This window comes from Gnatocerus cornutus, chromosome 7, assembly GCF_029298725.1.
Source record: "Gnatocerus cornutus isolate USDA-ARS CGAHR chromosome 7, icGnaCorn1.1, whole genome shotgun sequence".
NCBI classification, from domain to species: Eukaryota; Metazoa; Arthropoda; class Insecta; order Coleoptera; family Tenebrionidae; genus Gnatocerus; species Gnatocerus cornutus.
Genome location: NC_142239.1, coordinates 10,312,329 through 10,325,176, shown reverse-complemented (window position 1 = coordinate 10,325,176; position 12,848 = coordinate 10,312,329). Strand labels below are relative to the sequence as shown.

Here is a 12,848-nt window from a genome sequence, read left to right as displayed (position 1 = left end):
AAATTATTAGTTTTGACTTGTGGACTATTTATCCCTAAAACCAAATTTGTTTAACAACAGGGACGGATTTTAGAAATTTTTATTTTCAAGACAGAAAACGGACTTTTGATTCGGAATCTAGAGACCATTCCACTTTATAAACCACTTTATACCTTGTTATGTATTATTAATCAACTTTAACCACAGCCTAAAAGAAAAATAAAACTCCCAACAATATTCGACATGGTTTCCAACTGAAAAGAAACACGAAGTAAAGTTTTCAATACATTGATTCCTGACTTTACAAAGGAAATGGCTTCACGTGTTGAAAAGTTATTATTTTTGTAGAGAAACCCCCTAATATCCAATTGAATTAAACATGTTTTGTGCTCACAATGAACTTCTACAAAACTTCGTAGTTAAATAAACTCATATTGTTAACAAAGTTCGACGTAAAGTCAGGATTTTGAAGACCGAAACGACTTCACAACGCTCAGGATTTCATTTATGGATCATAAACGTGCAACTGTTGCAAACTGCATAGTTCAAAATAATGAAATTTAGTTGCAACGAAGTAAATTAACATTCGTACCAATTATCATTTAGCCACAATTATCATTATTCAGGACCCAGTAAATATTTTAAAAGCTGTAATATAAATCAATAAGCGAGGACTGTTCGGTACAAATTAAACTTGATATTCCTGCGCTGTACCAGCAGATAAATACAAAATAAAATTGTTAATGTTTTTACAAACACGCAAGAGTTGGATTTGCCCAAATGCTAGGCTTTTAGAAGGAACACGAACCGTGGAAATCTTCTCATAAAATGGGTTTTAAAATTTTACAGCAGTGGAGAAATGCGCCACCATTAAAATTGAAGAATGCGAAAGTGGAGGAAGGCATAAATACGGAAGTGTTTCGACATGTTTCCCAAGAAGTTACACTTTGTTTCGGTTTGATAAAAATGGGCGAATTTAATTTCTTTGTTCTAGATTCCTCTTCGAATAATAAATTTTAAATAAGTGTGTAAATCAATCATTATAATAGTCCACGAGAAAATCCTTTTCCGAGACAAAGGACTTGTAAAAACTCCAGAAAAATCGCTGGCTTTGTTATTTCTTATCCCACTGTAATGGCGCAAGAAGCAAAGAAGTGACAAAATGCGATAGTCGAAACGGTCGTCCCTTTACAAATCTTTGTCTGAACGAATAAAAAAGGTGAAGAGGATACGGCCCTGTGCAAAATATGATCTTTCATCGCGTATTTATGTTGAAATATTGAATTGCTTCCAGGAAATCCTATCTAAATCGGACCTCGTAAAATAGACCAGGCAAAATAGACACAAATATTTGAAATAAATGAAAATACAGTTTTAATTGCCTTCTAAACTTCATTTCAGTCTTCATGTCTGTCTTCAGCAACAATCAGCAATAATAAAGTTGATCATTACCAATATTTAAAATTGGTAATGCACAACATTTTCAACCATTTTGTCACTGTAAAATCTTTTAGAGTTTTTAAAAGCAGAAATGGTTTTTGGCCATTGGCGATAAAACTAGCAAAGTACGGAATTTTATAGAAACTGGTGGAAATTTGGTTCGGGTCTAAAATAAAAAATTCTAAAATCGCTTTTTTTTGCTCTAAAATTTTGAAAATTGGTGGAATTGATAAGCGCACCGTAAGTTATAACGTCGACAAATTTCATTGATTTAGTGCTTAATTTGTCAAAGTTACGTAATTTTATAGAAAATAGTGGAATTGTTTATTCTTCCGAAGAATAAAAATTTCTAAAATTGTTTTTTCTTGCTCTAATATTTTGGCATTTGGCACAATTAATAAACGTGTCGAAAGTAATAAGTGCTCTAATTTTGATTGTCTTGGCATTCAAATTATCAAATTTACGAAATTTTATGATAAATGGAAGGAATTTTTTTTTATCCTCTCAATAAAAATTTCTAAAAATGCTCTTTCTTGCTCTAAAATTTTGAGATTTAGTTAAGTTAATAAGTGTGTTGTAAATTATAGTGTCGTCAAATTTTATTGTTTTGGCTTTTAAACTGGCAAAGTTACGTAATTGTTTAGAAAATGCAGACTTTTTTAATCTTTCTAAGAGTAAAAATTTCTAAATTTGCTCGTTCTTGTTCTAATATTTTGGTATTTGGCACAGTTAATACACATGTTAAAAGTAGTAAATAATGCAATTTTTATTGTATTGGCGTTAAAACTACCAAAGATACGGAATTCAATAAAAAAAAAGAAAAATTTTCGTTTATCATGTCAAAAAAAATCTAAAAGTATTCTTTTTTGCTTTTTTTGGCATTTGGCACAGTAAATACATATGCCAAAGCTAGTAACTGACTCAATTTTGATTGTATTGAAAATTACCAACATTACGGAATTTTATAGTAAATACAGGTAAATTTTGGCCCTACGCTCTTAATATATTTTTTTTAAAATTGTTCTTTCTTGCTTAGATATTTTGGCATTTGGAACTATTAATAAACGTGACAAAAGTAGTAACTGTTTTAATTTGAATTGCCTTAGCGTTTAAACTATCAAAATTACGGAAAAGTGGTAAATTGATATAAAATGTTAAATTCTCATGGGTCTGTGAATTCTAAGAGCAGTTCTAAGTTACTTAAAATACTGTTATACATTAAGAATTTTACCATCAGTCAACGTTTTCGTACACGTGAAACACACTTCTGCTGTTATGTGGACAAAGAATTGCTCAGATATTTCAAACTATTGTTCTAGATTACTAACTATGTTATTTCACTATAGATGGCAGATCTCAATATTGTTAAGTGTCAAATTTGCCTCTAAAGACGGTGATGGAGACTAAAATATCTTTTGTTCTGCTTGTTGTTAAAAAGGCGTATATTTTTATTGCTTTTTGAGATTTTATAAAATAATAATTATTATTAGACGATTTGTAATAGTGTGGATATCAAAAAAATCTCGGAGAAATTGCAAGAATTCTAGCCATTTCAGCGAGACTAGAGTAAAATACTTCCTGAGAGCTCCCAAAAAACCTTCCAATAAATATCCGAAAAAATCTCTTAAAAATTACGTTTACAAAGGAATTTCTAACAAATCTCCAGGGAAACTTTAGAAAAAATTTATGACTTTAGTAATTTTAGTGTTATAGCAATGAAATTTACGTAGATTGCTATTTTTGAGGCGTTTATTATGTCTATAAAATCGCTAAATTACAGAGCAAAAAATACGGATTTTGGAATTTTTTGTTCAAACTTTTTTACAAAAAATCCAAACTCTAAGAATTTTGGTGTTATAAAAAATTTGTACTTTTGGTTCTATAACATTGGAATTTGGTGCAGTTATTAAACCAATCAAAAGTAGTAATTTGACCAAATTTCGGTACTATAACACTAAAATTGACAGAGTTACGAATTTTGTAAAAAATGTTAGATAATTTTGGTTCCCCTTGAAAATAAAAAATTCTACAGTTTGTATTTTTGGCTCTACAATATTGCGATTTGGTGGAGTTATTGAACAAATTAAAAGTAGTATTTTGACCAAATTTCATCACTATAACACTTAAATTGGCGGAGTTACGAATTTTTGTATAACATGTTGAATAATTTTGGCTCAATTTAAAAATGAAAAATTCCAAAATTTGTATTTTTAGCTCTATAATTTAGCGATTTAGTGAAGTTATTAAACAATATAAAAGTAGTCATCCGTGACGAGATACTTGCAAAGAATTTTTTTTCTTTGTCATTTACCAGCGCGTAACTTTTTTACCAGCACACCTATCGATGGGGACTTTATTATTCCGAGATTCATGTTTATTTTGTCAGAACTAAAACTTAGTCAGCACAATTAAAAACGAAACGCAATTTCCACCACCAAACGTGGCCAAATTCAGATGGATCTAATTTCCATGCTAATCTGTCTTATCTTTGAATGTTTTTAGACAGCTACAAGACTCTCTAACCTCTAAGCGAACATTCGTTTTCAGGTTGAATGCCGGCCAGGGCTAACATAAATACCACGTAGCGTCGCCGCCCATCGAACTGCCCCATAATGCCCGTCGGAGGCAGAGTCGCCGGAAAAGTAACCGGTTACATCTCCAACGGATACAATGGTAAGACACCCTTAGGCATTATTCCCTGTGAAAATTAAGTTTAATTGATGGTAATTAAAAGAGCTTCAATGCCGTTTTGACGACCTCGGATTAGAGCGTTTCCTGCTAAATCTTCGCCGCGAAGAATCAATGCGATCAGGCAATAAGGAAGAGAGAGAGTCTCGGATTAATCCGTCCCGGGGTTATTTGAGGGGAAAACATTCTAAACTGACTGAAAATATCGGATATGAAGGTCTGAAAGGAATTTTCATTCAATATTTTTATTTATTCCAGGTCGCTCATACCAAGGAATCAACGAAGAAATCATCTGGGTCAGCATAGGCATGGGCATTGCCATAGCAGTCCTCATCACGATAGCCCTCTGCTACATAATGCGAGAGAAGTGTATACAGAGGCGAGAGTACTACATCACCGCATGAATCTCTCCACTATAAATGTTAGATTAGTTCGTCTGTTTTAGAGCCCCTGTGTATATACTAACTCATCTGCGCGTTATTTTCCTGCAGAGAATTCACCAGGATAAGTTAGATACCTGTAGTGGGTACGTGTCAATTTTGATTCATAGATGGCGCCACCAGCAACCAATGTGACAGTTCGCATTAACCAATCACAGAGCCGCATTTTGAACTTTCTGCAGGAGAAATAGCCTTGACTTGCTCAGTAAAACTTGCCACTAACTTATTAATAAAACGCGGACTTAATTCCAACTCATCCATCTTTCTCGACAATAAATTCAAGCGATTTTGTTCCTTCGACTTCGAGGTTTGTTGCGTTCGAACATTATCGACTTTGCTTTTGGGGTGAGTTTTAAATCTTATGTGATAAAATAATATGCCAATAAACTCTTAAGCTAATTGACCAGACTTGTAAGTATAGAGTTTAGAGGAAATTTATGTATAGACAACTCTGTGGTAAATTCAAGATGTGGGAACGAGAACTTTGTTGTTTAAAGTCTGTAATCGCCGGATTTTATTACTGCTTCAAAGTTCAGGAAGTTATTTACATACAAATTGTTTGCGAGCCACACAACTAATGAATATGTAGAATTTGCAGTTCTCATGTTGGTTCAGTCAAACTTTTTTGTGTTTATTAATACGCAACGACCCTCATCATCGCTTTTGGGTGGTAATTACCAGTGCGCACCAGAAACTTAGATTACGTCCCTGGCAAGCTAATAGACCTATTGAAAATGACATGAAAGTACATTATTTGTCGCTGTCGGGTAAAAAAAGCTTCCGGTGGGTCTACAAGTGATTTATAAAGCACTTATGTCACGCAAGAGATGCTTAAAGGTGAGCACATAACGTTGGTTAAGCGGCGTTGCCTCAAAAGTAACAAAACTGGCAAGCTTAATTTTAAAGTTCGCGGGTAAAAACAATTAAACTTGTTTAGGGACAACATGCACACCAACCTATACCGGCAAAATTCTCTAGAATCCAACACTTTTTAAACGCGATTAAAATTAAACCAGTCGACGCAACTAATGAAATGAATTTTCCTCGCTTTTATTACATTTTCTTCTTTCTGATTACACGAAATTATAATATTCTGTAGTTCAATAATTATTTTTTTCTCGAAGCCTCTAACTGAAAAGGTAAAGGTGGCGGTGACATTTGAAAATGACAGTGGTGTTGGTGGCGTGTTTTTGATGAACTGAAAATTGGAGTTTCTGTCCGGAAAATGGAAAACAGGCGCCGGAATTGCCAAAACTGAAAACCGGAAGTGGTAAGCGTTCTTTTCGTATATAATTCGTGTACGCGCGAGCAGGTTTTTGAATTGAATTTTTAAGGGCCGGCGTTCTACTATAACCTCACTTTTTACTATTTACACTGGGCACAGGAGCCCCATAAGTGTGCGTGACCATTAACGAAATTCATTTATAATTCTATATAATATAATTCATAATTTTCTATGGGGCCCCCCTAGACGCTTAGGCACATCACATAAACTTCAGCATAAAACTTGCATCAGCGCCATCTTACGGTGGCTCCGGCATTTCGATTTTTTTTTGGGGTTTTGGCCACCAAATTTAGTAAATCGCCAAATTGAATTGAATACACCTTGGCAAACTGTCGCTGCCATCATCTTCATAAGATTAACAAGTTATCTGCCTGTGATAGGAAAAAAAACTTTCGGTGGGTCTGCACGAGAGGCTATTACTGCACAAGTGACTTATAAAGTTCTGAAGTCACGCAAGGGATGGTTAAACATGATCACAATAGCGTTGGTTATGCGTTGTTGACCAAAAAGTAATAAAACTCGCAAGTTTAATTTTAAAAATCGCGGTCGAAAACAATTAAACTTGTCTAGGGACGACACACAACTAATGAATATGTAGAATTTGCAGTTCTCATGTTGACCCAGTCAAACTTTTTTGAGTGTATTAATACGCAACGACCCTCATCATCGGTTTTGAGTGGTAATTACCAGTTCGCACCAGAAACGGAAACTTAGATTACGTCCCTGGCAAGCTAATAGACCTATTGAAAATGACATGAAACGCTTTTATTTTCTATTAGAGAGTTTAGGGTCACTTAAGTTTGGTGGAATTTACGCGACGAATAAAATTGTTGTCATAAATTATAATTAAATCTTCCTGCGCTGCGAAACGATTTGAAAAAGAGATTATTTCATTTCAAATTCATGTTCAGATCCGGCTAAATTAACTGGAGAGCTCGGATAAGGACCAATAAACGTTTTAGAAGTTGCGACAGCTTCGTCGTTATTTTTCCATCAGTAGAAACATGACTGGAATAAAATTCAACACTTTCTTATTACTTTATTAGAACGTAACTTTGTCTGATTGATCGCTAGTCTGTTACTTTGTCTATCCTGCAATTTAAATTCCGTCTGTTCTCATAATTACTGCGGTGCAAGTTTCCAACTCCTCCGACAAGTGCAGTGGAAACGTAATTAATATTAAAACATCGCACAACTTCTAATTACGTTTTTTCTTCGTTGAAAACTGTCGATATTTTTAGTAACGCCACGGTAGAGATTAATGTGCGTTTTGCTCTGAAATGAATTTCCGGGCTCCATTGGGGACTTTGTAGTTACCCATTATGCATGACATGGAGATGTGCCACCCAATTGAATCTGAATGAACCTTCGTTAAATAATAAAGTGATCTAAACGCTTTGAGGAAGCTGCGATATATTCATTTAAAGTGCTTTTAGAAAGGATGGGAATCGAAAACGACGAGACATCAGAATTGGGCAGGTAATCGAAAAGCGAGGACAAACGCTTTCAATTTAAACAAATAGTTGTGTTTGTCTATGTTTATTCCCTGACAAGCACGTACGGTAAATATATACAGAGGAATCACCCAGTTTCTAGATATTGCGTCTTCTCTGCTGGGTTGTAGCTGCTTTAAATTACATACAATTTTGAATTTGAGTTGCAACAACACTTCTAATTGTTGTACAAATGTTTGCTCACAGGATAATAAAGTTGTTAATTAATTTTACTTTATTTAAGTCAGCAGGAAGCAAAGCACTTAGAGTGAGTTAAATATGTATCTCGTTGTTTGATTTCAGACGATTTTAACTTTTCTAAATAAAGCCCCAGAGTCCATACAACTTCACTTCATTAATATTGACTTGCATCCAACTTCACAAATTAGATGTGACCGCAAACAAGACCAATACAACGACTGGAAGCAAAACTAACAACGTTTTGTTGAATTTAATATAACTTCACTCCGGGGAAACTTAGGACGCAAACAACCATTCTCCTTTTTTATTACAAGTTTCCGCTAAACTAACTGGAAGTCGATGTTAATTAGCATGAGCTGCTTTCAAAGAACTGTTAATTGATGTCTCGCTAACATTGTCTTCATGAATTTAGGAAGTTGAGTCGTACATTATCTGTCGCTGTCAGGTAAAAAAGCTTCCGGTGGGTCTACGAGTAACTTATAAAGCACTTATGTCACGCAAGGGATGTGGTTATGCGAAGTTGTCGAAAAAGTAACAACACTTGCAGGTTGAATTTTAAAAATCGCGGTAAAAAACAATCAAACTTGTTTAGGGACGACATGCACACCAACCCACACTAACAAAATCCCTTAGAATCCAAAACTTTTTAAACGCAATTAAAATTAAACCCATCAACGCAGCTGTTGAAATAAGTTTTCCTCGTTTATGGTACATTTTCTTCTTTCTATTTACACAAAACCATAATATTCTGTTGTCCAATAATTATTTTGTTTCCAAAGCCACTAACTTGAAAGGTAAAGGTGGCGGTGACATATAAAAATGACAGTGGTGTTGGTGGCGAGTTTTTTGGTAACTGAAAATTGGAGTTTCTGCCCGGAAAATGGAAAACAGGCGCCGGAAGTGCCCAAAAATAGAAACCGGAACTGGTAAGCTGTCTTTTCATGTATAATTTGCTTGCGAGCGCGCTGTTTTTTGAATCGAATTTCTAAGGGCCGGCGTCGTACGATAACCTCACATTTTGCAATTTACACCGGGCACAGGAGCCCTATAAGTGTGGGTGACCATTAACGAAATTCATGGGGGCCCCCTAGACGCAATGGGCACATCGCGTAAACTTCATCATAAAACTTGCATCAGCGCCATCTTACGGTGGCTCCGACATTTCGATTTTTTTGCGGTTTTGGCCACCAAATTTAATTGAATACACCTTGGCAAACTGTCGCTACCATCATCTTCATAAGTTTAACAAGTTATCTGTCTCTGATAACAAAAAAAACTTTCAGTGGGTCTGCACGAGAGGCTATTATTGTACAAGTGACTTATAAAGTTCTTAAGTCACGCAAGGGATGGTTAAACATGATCACAATAACGTTGGTTATGCGACGTTGACCAAAAAGTAACAAATCTCCCAAGTTTATTTTTGAAAATCGCGGTCAAAAACAATCAAACTTGTTTAGGGACGAAATGCACACCAACCCACACTAATAAAATCCCCTAAAATCCAAAATTTTTAAACGCGATTAAAATTAAACCCATGGCTGCAACTGCTGGAATGAATTTTATTCGCTTTTATTACATTTTCGTCTTTCTATTTACACTCAACCATAATATTCTGTAGTCCAATAATTTTTTTTTTCTCAAACCAACCACCAATTTGAAAGGTAAAGGTGGCGGTGACATTTGAAAATAACAGTGGTGTTGGTGGCGTGTTTTTTGTGAACTAAAAATTGGAGTTCATGCTCGAAAAATAGAAACCTAGTACCGGAAGTGCCCAAAACTAAAAACCAGCACTGGTAAGCGTTGTTTTCGTATATAATTCGCTTCCGAGTGCACAGTTTTTTCAATTGAATTTCAAAGGACCGGCGCGCGGCGTTCTACCATAACCTAACTTTTTACAATTTACCCCGGGCACAGGAGCCTCATTAGTGTGGGTGACCATTAATGAACGAGGTTAAATGGGGCCTCCTAGACTCAATAGGCGCATCATAAACTTCAGCATAAAACTTGCATCAGTGCCATCTTGCGATGGCTTCGACATTTCGAATTTTTTTGCGCTTTTGGCCTCCAAATTTAAATAAAACCCCAAATTGAATTGAATACACCCTGCAAACTGTCGCTGCCATCATCTTTATAAGTTTAACAGTTTTGAAATACGCACGAATATAAACCACCGGAGATTCCGATGATAAAAAAACGTTTTAGCATAACTCCCATCTGAGCTTCAAGCGAAGGAGATAAAAGTTTACGGAAGTCGTATTTCTTTTTTCGTCCCAAAATTTAATAAGATTAGCGCGACAAATACGATAATGAGAATGGAGAAAAAGGCTTTTTGTAATTTACTTACCTACTTAATCTCGGCAGGCATACGTGCTCTTCACGAAAACAAAACAAAATTAACAAGCTTCGGAGTTATTTTCGTGGCGCTGAAGTAATTTGATTGCATTTTTATGAAATAACTCGTGTCAAATTTTGATACATGTCGCGTAATTTCCCGAGAGAATCGCATCGAAAAAATTTCTACTAAATTCAATAAAACCCCCATTAATGGGGGCGTCAAACCAAACAATAGGAAATTCAGGGCGCTTTATTCGTGTGACGTGCGGGTTTGAAATAATCCTGAAATCTTTTTAATTACGCGTCTCTGGGCCTACATTTTATGACTTAACAGCTCGGATATGATATTTTTTGCATCAATGATTTTCCAAATCGGATTATCCTTGAATTTACCACGAGGTCGTAGGCCTATAATCTTTGTCCTTTTCTGTGGACCAATACGTAAATCTGTTTAGATTTTAATGTAAATGAACGCCATAAGAGATATTTGTCAATTTGTGTAGATAAATGGAAGATGTGACTTTAGCCGTATTGATCTTTTAAGTCCTTTTAATATGATTCTGACTTTTGATGAGTTTGGAGAGAGAAATAAAGTTACATTCACTCTATGGATTTATATATTCTGCTTTTCCCTGTTTGGATGTCAAAGACACGTACGTTTTGAAATACAATTTTTAAAGTGAAATTGCATAAAATATGAAGGAGAGGTGAGCCTGCCATGTCCCGTCACAGCAGAACTTGAAGTCGGTTTTTCATTTGTTCGTAAGAAAACAGATATTTAAGTTGGGAGATAAGGCGAAGTGTAATTTAGACATCCATTTTAAGACAGTTGTCCTTAAGCTGGTGGGGTGGTAATCCTCTGACACTACAAATCCTAAGCCGGAATGTCCGGGCAAAAACCAATTCTGATCCTTCTCAGCCCGAGAAAATCAACAATTAATAAAGATTAGAGGACCTAGAGAATGTTAAGATGCTAAAGACAATTATGTGTTTTTAGGTGGTTTGTATCAGACTATAGTGGAGGTACATTACTGGGGCGGATATTATTGACTTTTCACAATTCGATTCAACTGACTGAATAGAGGAGGGGCTCATATGAACCCGGAACCAACTCTAGGTTTCGCTCGAATAACATTATTTGTTGATCTAACTTTAGTTCAGTAACCACCACATTTACTTTAGTTTTGCTTTATTTGTCTTCAAATCAAACAAGGAAGAAATCAAGATCGACGTTTATTAATTTTATTAATAAAACGTTCATAATCCTTGCTTGTAGCGGTCGTAGATGAGGCGTGCCATCGCGCAATCTTCAGCCGCCATCCCTACAGAAAGGACCTTATGAATGGACTCAATTTATCTCAACTAAGTATTATTTTATCACCTAGACTTTGAAACACCGTAATTTGATTAGGTGGAGGTGCAGAAAAGTCTCCGGCCACAAGCCCCCCAATTTCTCCTTTGAATTCAACCCCCAATTTCCGTAAACCAGCTAGTTCGGTTTCTGCCCCCGGCCAGTGGTCAATGTACACGTGGGATGATAGATAAATTGACTCTGCGAGTTCGGAATGGTGGGTCAAGCCAGCACCAACAGCTACAATTAGTCAATAACTTCATTAAAGAAATTTGTCTTGTCATTACTTCACCGTTAATGTGAGCTCCCTCTTTGAGCCATTCGAGACGAATAATTGGGTCTTTTGCAAACGTTGCCGTGACGATAACGTCGGCGTTTCGAACACACTCTTGATTAGATTCGTAACACCTGAATTTGTTCGTTTGGTAAGTGTCGTTTAGTTCAGTGACTAGTTGATCGGCTTTGGGTCTATTGTGATTCCAGATTCGTATCTGCCTGAAAAATTCAACTTAGACAATGAGGGGTCACGGATCGATTAACCTCAGTAAAGTCGAAAAAGTGCTCAAAGGCGATCGCGTGAATTCTTCCTTGAGTTCCAGCACCGAGAATCGCTAAAGTTTTAAATTGTCTTGACGACTGGAGATGTTTCGTTGCAACTGCGGACGCTGCAGCTGTGCGCCATGTCGTTATTTCCGTTCCTGCAACAACCTAGAAAGGGGGCTATTCTCCCAGCTTCATTTTCTTATTAATTCGACTATCTTACCGCTCTTAAGATTCCAGTCGTGTCGTCAAACAACATAATGTTAGCATTAATGGTAGGTAGAGGACGTTCTAAATTAGCATTGTTAGGGGTAACAGTGACCAATTTACATCCTAATGCTCCGAAATTGTTGTTATCTAAATATCCCGGCATCGTGAGCAGTAACGAGTCTGGAGATTGCGTGAAAGTACGGGGACTTTGAACAGCGCGCTTCTTTGCCACACTTTCCATTGCTGCTTCAACTGCTTGGAAGGTCGAGTCCCAGGTTAAAAGTTGCTTGACTTTTTCTTCGCTGATGAAAACTACTTCACACATTTTTACAAGAAGCACGGAGGAGGAATAAATAATTTGTGGCTGTATTTTAACAACAGACGCGGATTTATAGCTTATCGGTGCTGTACACAATTTGAGATGTAGGTCAGTAGATAACGGCGAGTTAATAGTAGTGCTAATTCCTACAAATATAATAGAAATCTTGTTCGAATTTGGTTAAATACTTACGTAAATAAAGTTGGTTAGAGGTGGGATCACTACTTAGTAATGAAGCAAAACAATTCCACTTCTACTTCCAGCCTCTAAATTAGTATGTATCAGTGTTGCCAGATCAAAATTTCAATCATCTCTAGACTAAAAAAAATCCCTAGAAAATCTCTAGACGCCATGAATTTCATTTGACAGACTCTAAACTTTATTGTTCCTGCAGAGAATTTTTCTATAATGTAGTATTTTGTTCCTGTTGCATATGTTGCAATGGTGGAGTTATATGAATTGGGTTTTAGAGTAAAAAAGACGAAGTCCTGTCAAAATTTAATTTGTTACCGTTTTTAAACAGCATGGAAAATTTAATTTACTTGGACTCTCTCGCACTAATTAATTG

The 12,848-nt window shown here is 35.9% G+C and overlaps 2 protein-coding genes across 3 annotated transcripts in view; one reads left to right on the top strand and one right to left on the bottom strand.

Moving 5' to 3' along the window:
• Nucleotides 1-10,468, top strand: part of LOC148170856 (uncharacterized) — a 46,354-nt gene extending 35,886 nt beyond the window's left edge. The window contains exons 4-5 of the mRNA XM_088040878.1: nucleotides 3,967-4,092; nucleotides 4,366-10,468. Coding sequence (XP_087897004.1) covers nucleotides 4,032-4,092; nucleotides 4,366-4,511 — 207 coding nt within the window. The 5' untranslated portion in view covers nucleotides 3,967-4,031 and the 3' untranslated portion in view covers nucleotides 4,512-10,468. The remainder of the gene's footprint in view (nucleotides 1-3,966; nucleotides 4,093-4,365) is intronic.
• A 564-nt stretch (nucleotides 10,469-11,032) lies between these two features.
• On the bottom strand, nucleotides 11,033-12,566 carry LOC148170855 (ketimine reductase mu-crystallin). 2 transcript variants are annotated; one of them, XM_088040877.1, is made up of 6 exons: nucleotides 12,473-12,566; nucleotides 11,975-12,426; nucleotides 11,752-11,919; nucleotides 11,504-11,702; nucleotides 11,242-11,451; nucleotides 11,033-11,195 (listed from the first exon to the last, which is right to left on the bottom strand). In XM_088040877.1, exons 2-6 carry the CDS (start codon nucleotides 12,284-12,286, stop codon nucleotides 11,170-11,172), a joined length of 915 nt encoding a protein of 304 aa, XP_087897003.1. In that variant the 5' UTR covers nucleotides 12,287-12,426; nucleotides 12,473-12,566; the 3' UTR covers nucleotides 11,033-11,169. The 2 variants fall into 2 exon arrangements, with proteins under 2 accessions (XP_087897003.1, XP_087897002.1); XM_088040876.1 differs by having other exon boundaries at nucleotides 11,033-11,182.
• Between the last annotated feature and the right edge of the window lie 282 nt (nucleotides 12,567-12,848).